Below are 22,692 nucleotides of genomic sequence, written 5' to 3' on the forward strand. Positions count from 1 at the left end.
TTATTGGCAATATATACACGCTTGGCAGCCAGTGACTGAAATATACATGTTTACAAAATATAAGAACATAGAAAGACATTTTACAAAGAGTATATAATTGAAAAAACAATAATTCAATATATAATAGATTAAATTACACAAATATTTTCATTAAGATGGATCTAATTACATAAAGGAGTTCTGAGTGTAAGTTAAATTATCTTCTGACGGGCCTTTGCTCTATATGTATATAAACTCTATAAAAAAAAGATTTACCCAATATTGGGTAAAATGGGAACATGCATGTTGGTTGGGTAAAAAAATATTTTGTAAATTTTTGTAAATTATACGCGATGTTGCGTTGAAATAGCCCAATATGGGGTTAAAAAAATACCCAGCAAACATGCATGTTCCCTTTTTACTCAATATTGGGTAAAACTTTACTCAGTGCGGTGTTTTTAGAGTGTGTGTATATATATATATATTTAAGTCTCTCCGACGAAATCGACTCCAATAGAGTCCACACTTCAGAAAATAACATAACTACACATTACTCAGCTTAATTCAAAAAGAGTTTGTTCGCTTAAAGAAATACATAAATACATCACGCAAAAACCAGAAAAAGTTACATGCATCAAATAAGTGGAAAGAGATAAAGAAATAAAATAAATTTGATAACATATAGAGAGGAATTATTATGAAAGAGCTCACCCCTTCCTTCTCTCCTCTATTGAGTGATGCGCTTAAAAGCCCTTACCCTATCCCTTGCCTTCCCCAGGCCACACAGGAAGCGAAACCCCACCCCTCCCCCTTCCCTGAAAACCACCTTCCCTCTCTTTTCCGCCTATTCTTTTATCAGTCTGGATTCGAGACCTATTTCGTTTGTCTCGCATGTCTAGGTTACACGGGCCTAATTACAACTGGCTGGCAAAAATATTCATTCAAGCCGCAACCCATTCTCAATTTTTAAATTTGACATGCTGATTGGCAAAATGAATGAATATGACTTACAATCTAACACTGGTTCTAGGGAGGGTACCTACTGAACTTCCTTTTTCCAAATTGGAAATATATATCACCACTTCGGAACTATTTTTTTACTGGCGGAAGAATTAGGCCCGTTTTACACTCTCAAGCGATGAATTTGTTGTTGTTGTTTTAGCTTATACGGCGCGGATCCTGTCAGGTGTAGTCTTCAAGAATGCCGATTTATTTTTACTCACACACAGCATATGAGCCGGTCGAGGTACCCTTTTCTAGTCAGTTATGGAATGCCAGACATATCCTATCCACAGCTAGTTAACATTCAACCCTCGAATTTCCTTTTTATTCTTTATGATTTGTTTAAGTGCCACTTTAACCATGTTAACACATGAGTCTATGAGAAATTATTGAGGCCTGTGATACCTCTAGTCCTCACGGAAATAAAAGGAATAAAATAAAATGTTACTTCCGTGCTCGTCCTGATGAAGGTCAACTGTTCAGATTGAGACGTTGATGGCGTCCTCGTAGAGAGCGATGAGCAAGATGATGAGTGTCCCGAGCAGGAATCCGATATTCTGGAGAATGAAGACGATTCCCTTTCTCTCGCCTTTGTAGGAATGGAGAAGGGGGAGCTGAGAACGAAAAAGTAAAACAAAACCAAATATTTTCAAATTTAATTTTCTTCTTCTGTTTTTCATTTTGAACGGCATGTTTCCGTGAATTACAAAATTTAGCTTTAATTACATACAAAGCTGAACAACCTTTCCACGTATACGATAAGTATGGAATGTAAGTAACAACCATTCTTAATCATACTGTATATCAGCACATAATTATATAAATAAATATGTATTTATACATGATATATATTTCTATATATATATATTAACTCTTTGCATGCTTAATTGTTTTAAGGGAATAATAATGACAATTGTTTCCATATTATTTTCTTTCCATCAAGGTTATCAGTTTGAACATTTGATACTGATGATTAATATATGTTATCTAAGAACCTTAACTAATGATTAGCTTCTCTAATATAAAGTTAGTGTCGAAAACTAATTTTTACGATTGTTGAATTTAATTGCATGCGAAGGGTTAAAACGGAAATGTGGAGGAGACGTGTTCATCTTGTGGATCATGTTCCCTTTTAAACATGTTAATAACGCACGAAACGACATAATTGAAGTTATAAATCGAACAGAAAATTTTACTTACTTTCAACAATTAAGATAGCTGAAGATTATAAGAGGGTGAAGAAAAAACAGATACATATATCTTTGGCGATAGTTTTTTTTTTCAAATCTCCAAGCGTGATGTCCATTATGGTAACTTTGCCATGCAATGATTACTTGGATGGAATCCTTGATTGTTATTGGCCGTGGATCCGCGTTATCATGGTATTTCTCATTGGATAGCAAAGTTGCAATAGTAACTTTTATGCAATGGGGCACTGGATCAATTCCTCGAGTACTTTTGAACTTCTATTTCGCCATGGTCCAAAAACATTATTAAAAAAGGTGTTCGGTATAAGGTGGCTATACAATTGTCATTGCCTGTTTACCCTTATGCCAAATTAGTACAATCCCCCATAGCTCCACGTTCCAGAAAATTGCTATGGAATTGCTTATGATTTTGAGTCAGAAAATTAGATGATCTCACCATGTGTACAAGTCCAACGTACAGAAACGTGCCGGCGGTAGCAGCGAAAATCCATTCCGCTGCGTTCTGCGTCTGCGCGAGAGGGATGCCGACCCACAGTCCCAAAAAGCAGGTGCACGCGGAGAGAAGGTTCCAAAACACCGCTATTGGCAGGCGCATTCCTTGGTTAAGAAGAATGGCCAAGTCCCCTTTTGAAAGAGAAATCAGAGATGTAATAGTTTTACAATATGAAAATAATATTATGATAATAATAATAATAATATGGGGGTGCTTCAGAAAGCTTTAGGTATGACAGTCGCACTTAAATGCCGACGCGTAGACCATAATAACACGCAATCTTATTAAATAATTTGCAGTAGTGCGCGTTTTCATAGCATGATCTTACCAATGCGGTCAGGTCTTTTATGCCGCATGCAATTTGGAATTTAAGTGCGACAGGCTCTAAGTCATATAAAAATACCGGTTTCATAATGCGCGTAGGACATACTGTATCTACGCGCTCATCATTGTTTTTGCATACGCCTATCGGATTCAATTAGTGATAACCGCACACGATGGAATCGTGAGTATTCCAGCTAGTCGCTAATGAGGCGCACACAATACTGGAAAAGCCAAAATTACTTCCACATCCTACCAGCTACCCTTTTGGCACCGTGTGGAAAGTGGCAAGGTGTGAATAATTTCCTTGCCAAAACAACAACAAAAATAGATTATATATATATATATATATATATATATATATAAGAGGGCAAAAATCGTTTCAATTACATTTAAATTTCATTTAATTTTTTATTCATTTATGGTTGCTGCTGCCAAAGATCATGGGCCCGCCGCACAATGCTTAGTAATGATCAAATCGCTAACCTTTATATTACTGGACCCATGCAGGAGTCTTTTAACATGTTTAACCCTAATATACACTTGACATGACTTGTGTAGTGACCCGAGAAGAAGAAAGAAAGAACGAAAGAAAGAAACAAAGAAGAACATAAAGAAGGGGAAAAGAAGAAGAAGGGAAGAAGAAAAAAAAGAAAGAACAAGAAGAAAGAGAAGAAGAAGGAGAAGAAAGAAAGAAAGAAAGAAAGAAAGGAGAAGGACGAGGAGAAGAAGTTCAAAAGGAGAAGAAGGCTGTTGTTTGTCATGAAAGTTTTGACTAAGCAATACAGTTTCAGTGTCATTTGAAGTAGACGGCTTAATAAGAACATACATGTTAGAAATGAAGAACTAAGAAGAAGTCGGTGTATCAAAGAAGTCGCGTTTCTGTTGCAAATATCTCCACGTCCCTTCTTTATTTGATCCCCTCCTTTTATCACTCAATAAAACAATAAAGTAAAGTCTACTGGGGATTCTTTTTACAATCACTATTAACTTAAAGGGGAAGTTCACCCTGAAGAAAACTTTGTTGTAAAAATAGCAGAAAAAATAATGAAAAATATTGGTGAAGGTTTGAGGAAAATCCGTTACAGTGTAAGACAGTTGTTAGAGATCAAAGTTTTGGATTTGTGACGTCATAAACGAGCAGCTGCCCAATGTGTTATGTAATATAAAGTGCATGAATTTGAAATTTTGTATGGTTCCTGATGACTTATTTTGTTTTCTATTCATGATTGAGTGTGAAGGGATTCGTCTATTGATATACAAAAGGTACAGTGAAAAACGTTTTCAGTTTTCTGAGAAAATGACATTTCATTGATTTTTTGCCATTCGCTATGTAGGAATGCTGCTCGCATATGACGTCACAAGTCAAATAATTAAAATTCTAATAACTTTTTAATCATTTGATGAATTTTTCTCAAACCTTCGGCAATATTTTTAATTATTTTTTCTGCTATTTTTACAATAAACTTTTTGTCAGGGTGAACTTCCCCTTTAAGATTCACCAAGATTCACCAACATAAACGAACTCTAATCATTCCCACTGAAATCATTTTAGTAACAAGGTACACATTAAACAAAGATAATTAAAAGTTATACAACGCTGTTTACGACATGAACTTTAGAGTACTTGTTACACGGTTTAAACACTTGTTTAAAGGCGACAACGTTTAATATTCAACATGTAACAAAATAAGCATGGTTGTTTCAAATGCTAACGTTAAACATGTATAGACCTTTAAACAGCGTTTTTAATATGTATTGTTCTTACACCATGTACACGGCATCAGAAACACAAACCCTGTATTTTTTATATTTCAACGTCTGTTCGAATGACAGTTTTTTATCTCTCTTAATCTTCTTCTTCTCTCAATTGCAAATACTCGTTTAAAAACTCAAACGACTACTTAAAAAATTCATAATAGCCAGGCCAGCGTTGTGTAAACATTTTAAACAACGTTCTTACTATGTATGGTTCCTTCTTTTACGGGATCTTAAAAATTAAAACAACCTTATTTTGTTAAACATGTGTTTAAATGACAGTAATTTATCTCTGTTTCGGTGCTCAAATAGCACTTTGCCGCTCAATCAACAACCTCTGCCGCTCAGTTGAAAACGAGTGTGTGTCGCTTACTTAACATGAAAATGACGCTCTATTAAAACAGAAGTCTCTTCTTCTTCCTGTCTCTCTCTCTCTCTCTCTCTCTCTCTTTCTTAAAATGCATCGGGCATTTTTTTATCAAGGTGGAAATAGCGCTATATCATAACATGCATTCATCGTTAATGATAATTACTGAGAAATTAGAAATTGACCATTTTGAAACATGTACAAGACGCAATTACCTAACTCGTGAGGCAGCTCGTGGCAGAACACGGCGATGCTCGTGCTGAGTCCAGCAGAGATCCCGAGAGTAAAGGAAGCTCCGATCGCAAGTCCATCTCCGAAGTTATGCAGAGCATCCCCCATTACGATCATGAAAGGAACGGTCCCACAACCTGGAGGGAATTTGAAAAAGAGACGGATTCAACAACACAGAAAATGTATTGACATTTTGAAAATGCCCATCGAATGAAATTTGATATCGCTGCGTAGACATTCTACAACAGCATGTGAAGTAGTGCGCTCAAAGTGTGCGAAGATGATGATGATGATGTTGATGATGATGATGATGTTGATGATAACGATGATGATGTTGATGATAATGATGATGTTGATAATGATGATGACGTTGATGGTAAGTATGATGTTGATAATGACGATGATGTTGATAATGATTATGACGTTGATGGTAAGGATGATGTTGATGATAATGATGATGATAAGGATGATGATAATGACGGTGATGTTGATAATGATAATGTTGATGATAACGATGATGATGTTGATAATATGATGATGTTGATGATAATGATGATGATGTTGATGATAATGATGATGATGTTGATGATAACGATGATGATGTTGATGATAACGATGATGATGTTGATGATAATGATGATGTTGATAATGATGATGACGTTGATGGTAAGGATGATATTGATGATAATGACGATGATGTTGATGATAATGATGTTAATGGTGAGGTGTTTGTCGAAATTTGGTGAACCGGAATAGCGCTCTGATTTCGTCCTTAGTTTCGGAGCTGACTTATGTTGCAATTATGTCTCTCTGTCAGAGTCCAGAACTAAATTGGTATTTTGAATCACCAATTTTCGACATTACTTTTCTGTTGTGCTTTGGCATGACAGGCATTCGAGTCTTGTTTTTATGGAAGTTCACTTTAATTTCACAACCATTTCTTTTTAAAACTCCATTGCCTTTGACCCGTTTTCCACCAGTCTACGTCCACAAAGATCCAGCGAGTCGCTGACGTAGGTTAATTATTTTTCTACTTAAGCTCTTTTTTTCCTTTTATAAAAAAAAATCATCTATCCGATATCGGACCTAGGGGAAGGATGCATCTGCCATACTGCTTACATAAACGATTTGAAGACAAAGAATGCTTAAAAATTATAAAATTTACCTTTCATGTATCTGACCTTCTCATCTTCGCCGTTCTCAGCCGTTGCCTGTAAAACATAATAATAAGATGTTCAAGAACATCGTGAATATTATTCAAAATGCCTTTCATATCACAATGAACAGCTAAGAGGTCTTTGTCGAAATTTGTTGATCAGCAGTTCGTCCTACGTTTCGGAACTCTCGATGATGGTTTGACATTTTGGAGTCATGTGAAACTAACCTTTTTTTTGGCAGGAGCTATTCTCGTTTCTTTACCCGTAATATAAAATAATGAAGGACTTTCGCTAGAAATCGCCAAATTTGTTATACAAGAATGTGTTAAAAGAGTTATTTAATTGAAGTAAATAATTCGATTTATTTATTGATTTTCGATTCATAATTCATAGTGATCTCGAATGTATCGAAAAGCATGTCAATCATATTATTTATAAATAGAAGAAATGAATGAACTTGAAATTATCCAAATAGCAGTGACTCTGTCAAAGAAAAGTAAAACATGGAACAAAGGAGCTTACCCTGGGGGCGGGCACTCAGTTTTCGAAACGGTAGGGGTGTTTGGACCCATAACTCTGGGAAGAGGGGTGTTCCAGGTATTCTGAGAGATGTGTAAATATTAATAAATGTCAGTTACCATGGTTACCAAAATGAACTTTTTGTTGTTCTTTTTTGCTTTTCAGATTTCTTGGGACCAATTCAACCTCCATTTTTTAGCGAAAAACTTTCATTTTGTTTCATTTTGTTTTGTTTAATTGTTTGTTTTTGCTTCTTTTTTTGGTTTGTTTGTTGTTTTTTTGCTTTTTTTTGCTTTTCATAATTCTCGGGACCGATTTGACCTCTATTTTGCAATGAAAACATTTTTTTCGCTTTTCAAATTTACATCAGGACCTACAGGCAATAAATTATTCCCAGGACCCTAAGTCTGAAACCATACTCACTGAGCAAAATGACGAAAATTTCATCAAAATCGGATAACAAATAATACAGTTATTTTTACGTATTTGTGTGAATAATATGTCTCCCTTATAATGAAATAAGTTGCAGCAAGAAATATCTAAAGCACTAAATCAGTTTCAATCCAATTTTTCTAGTTCTTGGAGGAAAAAATGAAATAAACCTAATTTCATATAATAAAATACAAAATAAGAAAACGGATAGTGGAGATGTGACGTCATCAGCCCGTCTAGTGAACATTCATGACGACTGTTTTCACAAAATATTGCTAAACTTTAAAATTCAATAACTTTGTTATTTGTTATCCGATTTTGATGAAATTTTCGGCATTTTGCTGAGTGAATTCTACTCTATTTATTAAGCTATACTTTCAACCCAGACCATCCCTTTTAGAACTGATTTCCTTATGAAAACTGAGGCTTAACAACTTACAAGTCAGATGGCTCTCTGCAAAGAAATGGGGTACTTGGAAACTGTATCATGAAATAGAGGGGGGGGGGGCGGGAACTGAAGCATGAAAAATAGGGGCTTAGGAAGGAGGGAGAACCGTTGGGCAATGAAAAAATGGTGAAAAGGATATGCTTAGGAAAGGCTGGAAAGGCGCGAAATGGATCGCGCATACCCATACCGCCAATATAGGTGAGTGCCCCCAACGCCCCTCCCCCTGTGGGGTTGACAAAGAAAAGCCAAAATGTTCTTACCAGTTCCCGCGTAGAATCGGACACCTTTGTGGTCCGTTGGAAGGCGGTAATGGGGGTCTTAGCTGTGTCTGTTCCCATTGCTGCCTTATCTAAGGAATGATCATGTCCACAGACCTGGGGAGAAACGAATGAAATGATCATAATTATATATGATAGAATCAATTATAATGATAAAGATAATAGTGAAGATAATAATGATCATGATAATAATTAAAAATGTTAACATATCTAAATAATAATTAATAATCATAAGAATAAGTAGAAGAGGAAGAAGAATATGATAAGGATGATGATGATAACAACACCTATAATAATATGATAATAAAAACAACCCTAATAAAAAAATAATAACACTGGCGTATAGTTGGGGCTTGTGCCCCCCCCCCCCCTCTAAAAATTATACTTAAATAAATAAATTAGAAAATCAATTATAATAATAAAAGAAAAACAAGAGTAACGGATATGAAATAAAAAGGAAGAGAGTGAAATACAAAATTACTTTCTGAACAGTCTGTCTTAATCTATAAAAAAAATTAAAATGTTTATATATATATTAAAAGGGTCAACTACTACTACTACCACTACTAATGCTACTACAAGTAGTACTTGTAATAACACTACTACTAATAACAATATATCAAGGAGAGAGGCCGATGCAACATGAGAAATTTTAACAAAGAAATAAAGAATCAGTCACATCGCCCAAACTGAACAGGATACTTCCATTACATTGAACTTGATTGGTTTGGAGTCGATACCTTTGGTGTGCCTGCATCTTGCATGTCTGTATATACTTACTCCGGTCATACTAGCAATCCTCTCGATCAGGAAGAACACGTAGATGAATACCACTATCACGAGGCATTTCCATACATAGGCTAGCTCGGGGCTGGTCGGGCCGTGGTCGGCGTGGTCGTGGCCCGACCCACCATGGGAATGTAATCCGACAGCCTGCAAAAAGAAGAGGGGGACGTGTAGTCAGTGTTTTTGTTAAGGCCACCGCGCATGCACATTACGACTGTTCGCGATCCGATTTTGGAACAAATCGCATTTTACTCATTTTCTGAAGATCAGAATGGAACATATGATTTCATTTCAGGTTAAAATTAATTGAAATACTAATATTACAACCATTTTGAAAGATTGCAATCCTATATTTTGAAGTAAAAGCCAAATTAGTTTCAAATCGTAGCCAATCGTACGACTGCTACATGTAGGACGTCATTACGACTAGATATCAAATTATTTTTATTCTAAGAAGGATGACAGCATAGTCATAGATTTGACCATAAGTAATCGTACGATGATTTAGAACATTACACAGTGAAATATTCCAAGTCTCAATATTAGCATCAAACTATACTACGTTTTATTCTGAAATCGGGTCGCAGACCAGTCGTAAGGTGTGCGGTCGCCTTAAGTTGTACATCACTAAGCATCCTCTCTCTCTACAACACATCAATTCCTTTGAAAATACGAGTAAAATAAGCTGAGAGGCTTTTGTCGAAAGTTGGAGGACCAGGGGGGCATTTCATCAACATTTTTGTCCGACAAGTTGTCAGATCTGACATCTTTCCTTGATTCTGATTGGCTGAGAGGTAGTGTTACTATGGTAATTGTCGGATAAAACAGAACTTGTCGGACGAATTCCCTTCATGAAACGCTCCCCAGGACAGCAGATCATCAGATGATTTGGACCGGAAGAACAGTTCCAAATATAGTTGTCCAGAGTCACGTGACGACGCTACTGTCCCGGTCTACCAACATTCGACAAAGCCTCTCAGCTTATTTTGTAAGCCGTACTTTTTTGTAAGCCGTACTTTAGAGAGTTTTGGCAATCACTAAACGACCGCTCTCTTTAATGTAAATAGGTCAAATAAGCTGAGAGGCTTTTGGCGAAAGTTGGAGAACCGGGACAGCAAATCATCCGCAGATTTGGACCGGAAGAACAGTTGCAAATATAGTTGTCCAGAGTCACGAGACGACCCTACTCTCCGGGTGGGTTTTTCATAAAGCTGTTCGTAAAGTTACGAAAGACTTTACGCACGACTGGAACATGTTCTTAGGTCATAACTCAATTACATAGTGATATCACATAGCACAAGAAAGGATCACCAGTCGTGCGTAAAGTCATTCGTATCTTACGAACAGCTTTATGAAACAACCACCCGGTCTACCAACTTTCGACAGAGCCTCTTAGCTGATTTGATTTGCATTTTCTAAGGAATTGTAGAGCGGCCGCATGTGTGGTGACTGCGAAAACTTTCTATTTCTTGCTCTCAGAAGCGGAGCGATTCTTGGATGGCATGGAGTTTATGAATATTGATGGATGCTACTTCGTCTGCTCATGCGCAGACTTGAGGGGTCTTTCGCGTTGATTGAATGTGAGAACGACCAAAGTCCACGACTGTTTATTTCGAGTAAAATAAAGAGCGGTTGCCCTTTGAGAATAGGCCTGTCGGTCGATTTTCATTACTTTAACATGTTTTACATGATTAAGGCACTTTGGGGTGAAATTCCGAGATATAGATCAATTGTAAGATATGCCAATATATGAGAACAAATTATCCCATGTCAAAATTTTCAATTTTTTTTCCTGAACTACTTGCTACCGAGTGAACGTCAAGCAATTGAAAGTTCAGTAAGTTTCATAGTTGGAGATGAAATTTGCATATTTCTTTGAATAATTTGTATTGCATGATGCCGTTATGTGGGAAATAGAGTGCATGAATGCAAGAATAAATGGTGCGAGAAACTCAATGATAATTCACTTCGAGTAAATAAAAAAAAATGAAACTACATTTCTCATACTCCTTTAAAAAATTGAGGCCTGTTTTTTTATCAATTTCAGGTTTATCTGAGACCCGATTTCCGAATAAAATTTAGTAGACTTTAATGCTAATATTGAGACATGGAATGTCTTACTGTGTAATGTTCTAAATCATCGTACGAATGCCCATGTTCAAATCTGTGAATATGCTATCATCCTTCATAGAATAAAAGCGAATTTCATATCCAGTCGTAATGACGTCATAGCAGTCGTACGATTGGCTACGATTTGAAATTAATTTGGACTTAACTCTAAAATATAGGCTTGCAATTTTTCAAAATGGTTATATTAGTATTCTTTCAATTAATTTTAACCTCAAATAAAATGATATGTTCCATTCACATTTTCAGAAAATGAGCAAAATGCGATTTGTTCCAAAATCGGTTCTCGAACAGTCGTAAGGTGTGCGGTGGCCACAAGCATGCACAGTTCCACAGTTTGCACCAAAGGGATTAGTCAATACTATCACCCGAGAGGAGAGTGAATAGGGACCATGGACCCGTTTCATAAAGAGTTACAACTGCTTAACTTTTCCATTTCTACCACTACCATTGGGACATTGATTTTGATTGGCTGCTGAGCCCTGTTACCAAGGTAGCTGTCATATAATGGCAAGGTTACAACAGTTGTAAATCCTAATGAAACGGGTCCCTGATCAGCTCCTTTGCATTTTATACAGAGAGTGGTTACCTGCGGTATAAGATGTAACAAGGCGTCCCCTGTCAACGTTGCTACGGCAAGCGCCATCATTGTCTGAATAACAGCCTCGTATACGAAACCGGACATGCATGGAACAAAAATAGCCCCGAAAACGGCAAGGAGACTGATGATGAGGACGACCAGGTTACCATAGCCCCAAACTAAAATAAAAAAAAAAACAATGAGGAAAATTGCAAGGTGTGTTCAGCAATGTTGCTGACATCGGATAGTACTATTTCTTTTAGCACTATGAGTATCATCATCATCACCACCATCATCAACATCATCACCATCATCGTCTTCGTCATCATCACAACATCATCGTCATCATCATCGTCATCATCATCATCATCATCATCATCATCATTGTCATCATCATTATCATCGACAGTACTATAGTATTTTGATAATATCTCTTTTTTATTGTTAAAATTACGTACTCTCGGCGTTTGTAATCGCATCAGTTTGGTCATCATGTTCATCACTGCTACACACACCGGAAAGGATCTGCTGGACCAGGGATGGACACAGGGCTGCGTACTGGGACTCGGTGATACCAGCTTCGTGGTCGATTCCATGAATGTCTAGGAGTTCCTCCCCTGTGTAGCATGTCTGAGTGATAAAAACGCATTCACATGTCAAAGGGTGAATATTCATTTGCAAGACAGCTGCCACTATTCATGCTTTATGCAGCATCTACAATGATATTTGAATTGAATAATATGGAGTTCAAATTGAGTAATATTGAGGTGAAATCTGGTTATAATTGGGTGAGGTCACTTACTTTCTAGCTTTATAAGAACAGAGAGAGGGGGGGGGGGGTGAAAATGAATGTGTGTAGCTAAAATCGACTTGAATCCGATACAAATTCGAAATGAAAAAAAAAATGATATCAAGTTATTCAAGGTTTATTTTTTTTTAGCATTTCCTTTAAAACATGATTTTATTAATTTCATCAAGAACGCCACAGGTTGATTTTTCATGGTTTCTTTTTTGTTTTCAATGCAAAAGTCACGAAAATTATTACTTCATCATGCAAACCCTTTTCAATATTGCCTCTTATTCCTTATATTAATGCTTCATTTTCCCAGTGGACTCATGAATAAAATAGCGTATTTAACAATGATAACAGGCGTCAATTTGGCACACTGTGACAAAAGCGCGCATTAGCATTGGACATTTCTTGCATACGCGCCCGATACGCGCTAAATTAAGCGTAATTTATACAGGAAATCTACATAAACCATGGACTCAACCGTGGGTTTTCAAAACCACCTTTGTGAATTCGGGCCATTATATTTTTGTGGCGCCGCGCGCCGTCTCTGTATAAATGTAGACAGGCACTTACAGCAGATACGTTTAATTCTTCCGAGTGACCATCGTGATCATGATCGTGGTCATCCACGGCACGCTCCGTCCGATGTATGTATCCCACCGCTGCCACCGGAATGTCGACATGTCTCCTTCGACGATGATCGTGGTCATCGTGGTCGTCGTGGTCGTCATGGTCCCCAGAAGAGCCCCCAATACCAAGATCGGAAATCAAATGTTCGAATTCTAAAAACAAACAATGTTGGCAGATTTAGTGAGCCTATCTATAACATTCATTCGGTATGTTTGACAATAACTAGCCATTATATCTATACTCCTTGTAATACTGTTATTTTGAATTCTTAAAATGAAATATCAAACTTTTAAAGCAAACAATTGAGTATATTGGCCCGTATTCTGAAGTCGGGTTTAACTTAAACTCCGGTTTAAAGTTGTGATTTAAGTATGGATAGCCAATAGTGACATAAATCACGAACTGCAGAGATATAACATTTTAGCTCATTTGACTCTCCCCCCATTGCCTAGGAAGTACAAATATGATAAATGTCTTCACCATCAAAGAATCAGGAAAGAGCACAGTAAACAAAAGAAATAAACACTATAATATACATTTTGACAATTTTGGATCCCCATAATTTTAGCACAGAGTGACCATGGTCTAAAGTTAAACCTGACTTCAGAATATGGGCCATCGAGTATATATTACGTATTCAGTCTAACAAATAATGATTACAATAACCAACATGTCAATCCTTGATCTACGTGTATAATGAAGATAGATATTAAATCATAATTATCACCACGATTGTGACAATAACGACAACGATTATAACAACAATTTCTACATGATAATGTGGAGCGTTTTGGCCCAGGATTAGTCTTCTGACGTTGAAACAGAGGTTCGTGGGTTCAAATCCCAGCCATGGCGTAAATTCCTTCAGAAAGAAATTTATCCGCATTTGGGCTGCACCAACCCAGGTGAAATGAATGAGTACCTGGCAGGAATTTATTCCTTGAAATGCCAAGGCGCTGTAAAAAAAAGGGATGCGGGGCCAAAGCCAGGGTAATACTATCCCAGTCCTTTCAAAGCGCATAGGGACATTATGAAATAATGTGATATGCGCTTTACTACATGTACAAGAACTGCGTTATCATTATTATAATTTGCATCACACGCCATTCAAGTACTGGCTGATCTGACTGTTCTTAAAATTCTTCAAACTTATTTTATATTTTTTTTTAACTTTCGATGTTTGGTAAGAGTGTGTTCCCATGTCAAAAGTAAAGTCCCCTCTGAACAGTTGCCTGGGCTACCACTTGGGAGCGTTTCATGAAACGACCTGTCGGATTTTTTCCCGGACAAATTCTGATTTATCAGACAGGTACCATAGTATCTGTTCTTTTCAGCTAATCGGAATAAAGGAAATATGACATAACCTACAGCTTGCTAGCCCCAAATGTTAATGAAATGGACCCTGAATCTTTTTGCTTTACCTTCTTCAGGAATGACTCCATCTGAGGCGTAGGAGTCGAAAATTGCATCCACAAAATCGTCGGTAGATGGCAAACTTGCCTCGCCGATGCAGTATCCATGAAGAATGCTGTTGATCACTTCCTCGGCGACGCTATGAATCTCGCTTTCGTTCGCCCCGGCTTCGTGGTCCTCAACAGTTGCGGTAAACACCGATTCGACATCGAAACACTGTAATATTCAAAATAACGAAAAGGAATGTAAAGTGGGAAACCTCTATAAGAAGGAAAGAAAATGAATTAAATAACCTATCAATGACAACACTTTAGGGCTACTTTTCCCACAGAATATCCCGCAGTAAGGCTCAATTTGCCATCGGTTCTATTCAACGCAGACCTAATGACGTTAGTCCAATGTTCATAAAAAATCAAATCCGATGAATACCAAATTCTGTAGTTCCGTGTGATTGTATAGGATCCAACCAATTCAACTTTGAAATGGGTTAAAGGTTGGCTAGAAATAAATAAGAAATGCCGTTACTACCGGGAATAGAGACAACATGCAATGTTAGACTAAACTCTTTATTTATCGATTCTAGTCTGAAAATATCAAGCTCTACCCCCTAAAGTCCTTGAATTTTTGTAGTAGTTAGTAAATTAAATCATGATTTAACTACTAGTATATTCTGAGTTCAGAACGCGGGTCGCAGAATCTTTGAATGAGTCCTGGACCCCGTTTCGTAAAAAAAGTTGATATAACAGCAACTCTCGCAAGATGCTATGATAGCAACTCTTGATGGGATGTCAAATTTCGTGAGAAAAGCGGATCAAAAAGCAGAATTTTCGGTATTATCATGGAAATTGCCATTCCAGTCGGACTTGCTATCACAACAAGTTTTTTTTTATGAAATGGGACACAGGGCTCGGACATAGTCTTCCTGGTTTTTACCGTTGCTTGGGTTGTAGCCGTGTAATTCTCACTGATCACATGCAATATTTCTTCCAGGTCCTCTTCAGACATGGTGGTATTCGTCCCGTTTTCTCCGGCAGACATCAGCTCCCCAAGAACTATGTCCTCATCAAGGTCTGTCCCGCCAGGCCCAGCGGCGCACAAGGCATCCAGGTCAAACAGGGCATAGAGCAGTAGCGGCACTGCTTCGTGAAAGACATCCTCACTGAAGCCGTTTGTCGGGTCAACGCTGAGGGCGCTGAATAAATCATTCTGAAAATCATCGGCGCACTGCGGCAAATAGAAACAAAAAAGAGTTTTATATTCATGAACTTTGAATTCAAAAGGGTAATACAAAAATAATTACACAACAATAATCCCAACGTCTGTAACAGCTAGTCATGAATTACGCTGATTACAACGACAGACCGTCACTGTCAACGTACAAAGGCCAATTCACAAATTCGAATATACCAGAGTTATGCGTTGGCGAATTATGGAGCTATCTAGGGCAGGTTCGGAGGGCTGATTTTGCACATTTTTGTTCAAGTGCCCATTTTGGTGCAGTTTCCAAATGATGTGGTACTTGAATATTAACAAAACAGTGATATGGATCCTGATCAAGTGATTCGATGAAATCCATCACGTGACCAGTCACTTAATTTGCTATTGACTTGTACCAACGACTAGTTGCATTGATCGGTCATTATTGTAAGATAGTAAAGGATTATATATTTATAAAAAAGTATCCACAATACATATAAAACATAGTGCACATTATTTTGCTTGGATATTATAATGATAGCACACAGTTCTTAACTTTGAAACAAAGGAAGAAAATATAGGTTATTCTAACTAGTGCACTCGAATCATGGATGGTGTGTTCGAAAATTCAATTGTAAGAATAGGAATCTCATTAGAAGCTGGTTGATCTACAGATCAGTATGACGGTATTCACAAATAAATCTGGTGAAAATGATTTATAGTGCAGACCAATTACCAATTTTGAGATGTATGGTGAAAAAAAAAATTACGCGAGTGATCGTTCAGCGAAACTAAAAAAAGCTATAATTTGAATTAGTAAAAACTATATGTGCAAATCAAACTTCGGGACTTTCAGTCCAGTAGTTTGCAGACAGTCTGCTAGCCAGTTTCGCGATTTATATTGCGATATTGACAATTTTTTTTGTTATTTTCAGATCCTTCACCATTAAAGAAATGATTAAAATGAGTAATGATGAATTTATAATCAATAGGCAAATATCGACATGACTTCAAAGATCGGTTTGGCGATAAATCAATACCAGTCCATTTCTTTCCCAAACTTATTTGTTTGTGGTTGATGTTGTTCAAAATTATAATGGTTTGATGACACAATATTATTCAACAGTAAGGTTCTGACGATGTCAAGAAATTAAATTCAATATGCAAAACATTCCACCGGTCGCAAAATTCCGACTATTCGCAGTAAAAAACGTTGTTAAGAATTTTGACTCTAAATGAACCTTACAGCAGATGTTTAAAGGACAAGTCCACCCCAACAAAAAACTGATTTTAAAAGGAAAAAAATAATCAAACAAGCGCAAGACTGAAAATTTCATTAAAATCGGATGTAAAATAAGAAAGTTATAACATTTTGAAGTTTCGCTTAATTTTTCAAAACAGTTCCATGCACATCCTGGTCGGTATGTAAATGAGGGAACCGATGACGTCACCCACTCACTATTTCTTTTGTATTTCTTAAATGAAATAGAAATATTTTGATTTTCTCGTCAATGTCATGTGAAACAAAGTTTCATTCCTCCCTGAACACGTAATTCCATTATTTCAACATTTTGTGGTTCAAGCAAGGGGAACCTTGTCCAATTTGTAAAAATTGAAATATTGTATAATTCAAACAATAAAAAACAAAAGAAATAGTGAGTGGATGACATCATCGACTATCTCATTTGCATATTACTGAATTGAGCATAGAACTGTTTTGTGAAAAATAATGTCATAACTTTCTTATTTTACATCCGATTTTGATGAAATTTTCAGCGTTATTCATGTTTGAATTTTCTCTATTTATCCAAATCAACTTTTTTTCTGGGATGGACTTGACTTGACCTTTAAACAGAATTAAGAAGTTTTTAAAAATTTACACATTAAAATGTAATCTTTGATATTCATTTTCAATAAATTCAGCATGGTTGGCTAAGTGTTAAACAACTCCTGTAAGGTTCATATCGTAAGCAACTTTGTACAAATTTTCAAACAGTGTTTTTACTGTGTACGGACCATGTGCGATCTTGTTTGTTTCAGAAATTCAGAGCCACCATGAAAATGAAATTAAAAATTGCCATGGGGGTTGTTAATACCCAGGATGGGTAAGGACTATTGCGATTGTTTTCCTCCAGGTTACCAAACTGTGACTTCGGAAAAAAAATTGAAGAGCAAATAAAGAAGAATAATTATAAAAATGGAAGGAAGAGGAGTATAAAAAACCGGTCTGGGCAGGTTTCACCAATATTATACCGAATATTCAATTTAGAATAAAATGACGTCATATATCGGTTGCCCCACCCCCTCACACGCCTTTTCAATCAATATAACTTGGCGCCACCTGGAATTAGATGAAAAGAATATAACAATGACGCGTTTCACTATATGGGATAAGTCAATATCATTGTGTACGAATCACGTGACAAGCCCCTAGCGTCACATGACGAGCCGTTGTAGTCATCTGATTAGAGCAATAAGCCCTTTTCAGGGGGTCGTTTCACTTTAATAACAAATTCGCGATATCAGTTTTAAGGCTACCGAAATTCTCAAATCTGATTGGCTGAAAGTAAAATTGGTATAAAATATTGTTATCATACCAAGTCTTTGTAAAAAGGCGCCCAGAACATGTATGTGATGTTTTGTAGAATACATCCAATATTTGGTAAGTTTAGGATAATGGAGTAGAAAACATAGTTTTTGTATTTTTCGGGGTTTTTTAAGCTTTTCTTTCATTGTTTTTTTATAGATTTTTTCTTCGAAATAAATGCATGTAGTAAAAACATAGAGCAACGCAATCCTAAATGAATTAAATCAATAATAATATTGAAAAAAAAATAATTATAACAATGATAATAATATGAATGATAACAATGATTATAACAATAATAATAATGATGATAAACATAATAGTAATAATAATGACAAAATTATAAAGATGATAGCTTTTATGAATTATTTCAGGTCGTTTTTCAAATTTAAATGACCAATCAAGGTCATCGTTGCATAGGCACTCTGTTTAAAATACTGACTGGGGACCAATTAATGCCGTTCTTTCATATTTGTAATTCATCTCAAACCTTTGTGTTACAGAGCCTTGGATTGAGTGCGGAATAACATTTAGCAAAAAAATATTTTTGATGTTCAGGGTATTACACTATGGCTAGTATCCAACCCACGACCCTCTGTTACAATGGGTGATTTCAAGTACGGTGTTGACCTTTTGGTGTTGGTGTTAGGTCAATTTTTACACGATTATAACACCACACAAGAAATGAAGATGGTCCTGAAAAGTCACTCACTAGTTGTTGAGATGTCAATAATGTGGTCTCGATCAGTTTTACAAACTCTGAATAAGTTTTATAGCTAAGGGAAGCAATCCAAAATTCAACACCAACACTAACACCAAGGCAAACACCAGCACTGAAATCACCCAATGCTTAATTTAGATTGTTATATGGAATAAGTCTTTTGAAAATGCAAATCAAATATCTGTCAGGATTCTGTAATCATTTTGATGTATCATGTTATTCCATGAAAATTTACTATTGATAGAATATGATTATGCAATGTTAAATAAGTTCAATAGCAGTTAATCCACAAGAAGGCCTATGATATTGAAGACGTTAATTTGAATATTTAAAACATTGAAAAAAAGTAATTGTTTCTACCTTGGAGCAGTTATCGACAAGACTTTCACATCCAACCCTTGTAAAGAGCGTCAAAACCAAAATGTCGACTTGTGTTGAAGTAATGTTTTGGTCATGATTTTCCTCAAAATCACCGGAAGTTCTCTGTGCGGATAACTCCTGATCTAAAAGATAATTTCCGACAGCTACAAAGTGTTCCTCATCTGAATGGTGGTCGTGATCGTGGTCGTCTGCTTCTCGTCTGGGTCTGAACAAATCCTGTCCCGCCGAAACCGAGCAAGATTGGAGGAAAAGTAAAAGTAGTGGTATGCCCACAACACTATAACGCGTTAACACCGCCATGGTTCCTCCTTGTCTCTGGTTTGTCCAAAGTTCTGTGTCAAAATGAGTGAAAAGCTTTGGGGTGGTGTGCAAATACTTCAAACCTTCGCGAATAACACAGGCCGCTATGGGGAAGAGAGAGACGGCGAGTTCTTTATTTGCACACGGCACTTACATAGTCCCATAAACTTTCCAAAGTCCTGTGTGCAATGACAATGCAAACACAGCGGTGCGAAAAGGCAACTCGTTGTGTGCATGCTTTGACACGAGTTGCTATGGCGTCCTTTGAAGAAGCCCCCCGCCCCCATGCAGTTTGCAGGCATCACTAATTTTCATTAGAATAACGAGTTCCTCATTGACATCCCTGAGGGATCTTGCCCCCAGCAGAGTTATTATGGTTTTATTCGTTTGATACGCCTAAAGTTATTGTATGTTTTGTTAGAAACAAACTCATGGACCCGTATACTAAAGTCGGGTTTAATTTTAACTCCGGTCTAAAGTTGTGGTTTATCTATGGATATCCAACTGTGGCATTAATCTGAAATAGAAGAGGTTCACAGTTTAAGCTCATTTTACTCTCAGATCATTCTTAACTGTCCAGGGGTCCGTTGCGGAAAGAGTTGCAATCAATCGCAACTCTAAAAATCATGCGCAACTTGATTTTCAACCAATCAACGGCGCGCATTTTGGACTTGCGATTGATTTTTTTTTTACTTGCGTTTAAACGCAACTCTTTCTGCAACTGACCCTAGGACGGAAACATAAGATAATTGTCGTTACCATTGAAGAACTAGGAAATAACGCAATAACCATACGCCTACCATCAGAACAAATGACATGTTTGGTTTCCCATCATTGTAGCACAGAGGTAGACCATGCACGGTTTCAGTTAAACCTGAGTTCAGAATACAGGCCATAATTGGGTCGATAATCACCCAATCCCTAGGACTGCTGATGAAAATCATTACTCAGACGACGAAAATCAATAAATGCATTTGGGTATGAATGGGGTAACATTTCTTTACATCGCAAGAATCTCATCTTTGTCATGAAAGGATCAGGCTATCAGACGGTCAAATGATTTTCATCGCCTTACTTCGGAAACAGTCTATATGCATATTTATACTGAAATTACATTATTTTGGGGGTCGCTGGCTCAAGAAAATAAACAGCAGTAAATACTAATATTTATTAATAATGCAGTAGATTGGGGTTTATCTTATCTATGCATTGTAACATTTTTTTTAAAATCCTGAATAATGTAGACCCTAGTCCATATGTCTTCATTTTATTTTGATGAATACGAATCGGTATTTATCATATAATATCCAACTTTAGTCTATTCCAAATAATCCATCCTCAGAACTACTCATTTTTTTCATTCCGTTCCATGTAACATCTGGTTGATATAAACTTTTTAAATTGTATTAACGGTAAACTATACCATATCAGTCAATCCCAGCATATTTTAAGAAAATAGATTTCATATTGTCTCTTGTCTTTTCTAAATTGTGTAAGTCTATTCGATGATATCCATATTTGAATGAGATTCCACTACTGTCAAAGGCTATTTCTGGATTGACCATAATATTTTGAGGGACGGTGATTTTGTTTTTGTTCGCTCTATAGGAAAACAATGAGCGACACCTGCTCCTAAAGAGATCGCTTATTTCACTCGCTCAAGAAAAAGGCCTTTGAAACATTAATCCAATGAAAAGAGATTCTTTCCAAATAAGGACCGATTTTCACCTGCCCGTTTGATATGTCCAAGGAGCATAATGGAGTCATTGCGGTATTTTTATGGGTGAAAAAAAGAGGGCGCATGGCCCCACGCAATCCGCACCCAAAGATAAGCGTCTGACTACTTTGCTTTATTGTAAATTCATTTTTCATACACTTATTATTTTCTTTGCGATTACACTTCGTAATTCCGAATGTTTGTAATTCCGAAACACGTAAATTGCCTATACCTCGACGTTCGTTAATCCAAAAACGTAAAAGGGTTCGTTAATCCGAACTTTTGTGGTGTTATTCCGAAGGTTCGATAATCTGAAACCGAAATAAGGTTCGATGTTATCCGAAAACGAAATAAGGTTCGTTGTTCCGAAGGTTCGTTAGTCCGAAAACGAAATAAGGTTCGTTAATCATTTGGTTTTCGGACTAACAAACCTTCGGAAATACGAACCTTCGGAATAACGAAGATTCAGAATAACGAATGTATGCGTTTCTTTGCGATGTCAGTTCCCCCAAGTAAACAAAGATATAACAAGCCGAGTACAACTGAAGGAGATTAAACAAAAAGTGATCCGATTAACTTAGAAAACATTGTTTTTATTTTTATGCAAAGATTAATAGTTAAACGTTGTTTGATATTTTATACACTTGTTTAAGCTCTGAACAATAAGTGTAAAGTTGATATAGTAAACATTGGTGAGAAAAAAAAACACATCTTTTTTTTTACTTTTTGAGACGTGTCACAAAATTTTGATTGGGATTATTTCATTTCCCCATAGAGATATGTAGACACTCTCGTAAAAAACCAAAAAAAAATAGTATTTTTAACCCCGGATAAGCAAATATTATGGGGTTAAGAAACACTGTGTGAAAAAAGAAAGGGGCTAATGAAATGCGGTTGAAAAGCATATTACTTTCTACCAACATGGTATGTTGGGAGGAGTGTTACGTGCACTGTAAAAACTGCGGTGTTAAAAACGACACCAATTGGTGTTAATAGAGGACCACACCCTGAGGTGTTAAAATTACACCCTAGAGATTAAACATAACACCAAAGAGTGTAAATGTAACAAAAAAAAGGTGTTGTAATAACACCGATAGGTGTAAAACTAACACCACCAATTTAACACCGGTGTAAAATAACTGGTTTAGTCCTCTATGTACACCGGTTAACATTAGTTTTTGCTGTGTGGGTCACAGTAATTCAGGTCACATTTTTCCTTCAAGGCACAGGTGAAGCCAAACAAAATGATATTATTATTTTGAATAAA

General features: G+C 36.5%; 1 protein-coding gene across 1 annotated transcript; it reads right to left on the bottom strand.

Annotated features, from left to right (window-relative positions):
• Positions 1 to 1,209: 1,209 nt before the first annotated feature.
• On the bottom strand, positions 1,210 to 19,726 carry LOC121416453 (zinc transporter ZIP4-like). Its single transcript, XM_041609948.1, has 12 exons — positions 19,388 to 19,726; positions 15,456 to 15,746; positions 14,531 to 14,738; positions 13,053 to 13,261; positions 12,145 to 12,316; positions 11,696 to 11,865; positions 8,974 to 9,126; positions 8,176 to 8,289; positions 6,525 to 6,570; positions 5,344 to 5,496; positions 2,626 to 2,813; positions 1,210 to 1,595 (listed from the first exon to the last, which is right to left on the bottom strand). The coding sequence occupies exons 1-12, from the start codon at positions 19,706 to 19,708 to the stop codon at positions 1,461 to 1,463; spliced, it is 2,160 nt and encodes a 719-aa protein (XP_041465882.1). The 5' UTR covers positions 19,709 to 19,726; the 3' UTR covers positions 1,210 to 1,460.
• Between the last annotated feature and the right edge of the window lie 2,966 nt (positions 19,727 to 22,692).

This window comes from Lytechinus variegatus, chromosome 6, assembly GCF_018143015.1.
Source record: "Lytechinus variegatus isolate NC3 chromosome 6, Lvar_3.0, whole genome shotgun sequence".
In the NCBI taxonomy this organism is placed as follows: domain Eukaryota; kingdom Metazoa; phylum Echinodermata; class Echinoidea; order Temnopleuroida; family Toxopneustidae; genus Lytechinus; species Lytechinus variegatus.

Bases quoted from the DNA above. Each gene is read 5' to 3' on its own strand.
- LOC121416453 (XM_041609948.1), bottom strand. From the start codon at position 19,708: ATGGCGGTGTTAACGCGTTATAGTGTTGTGGGCATACCACTACTTTTA. The intron at 8,290-8,973 runs GTAAGTATATAC...GTTTCTCCCCAG, and splicing joins GGATTGCTAGTATGACCGGA to GTCTGTGGACATGATCATTC. The intron at 1,596-2,625 runs GTGAGATCATCT...TTTCGTTCTCAG, and splicing joins ACGTTGGACTTGTACACATG to CTCCCCCTTCTCCATTCCTA.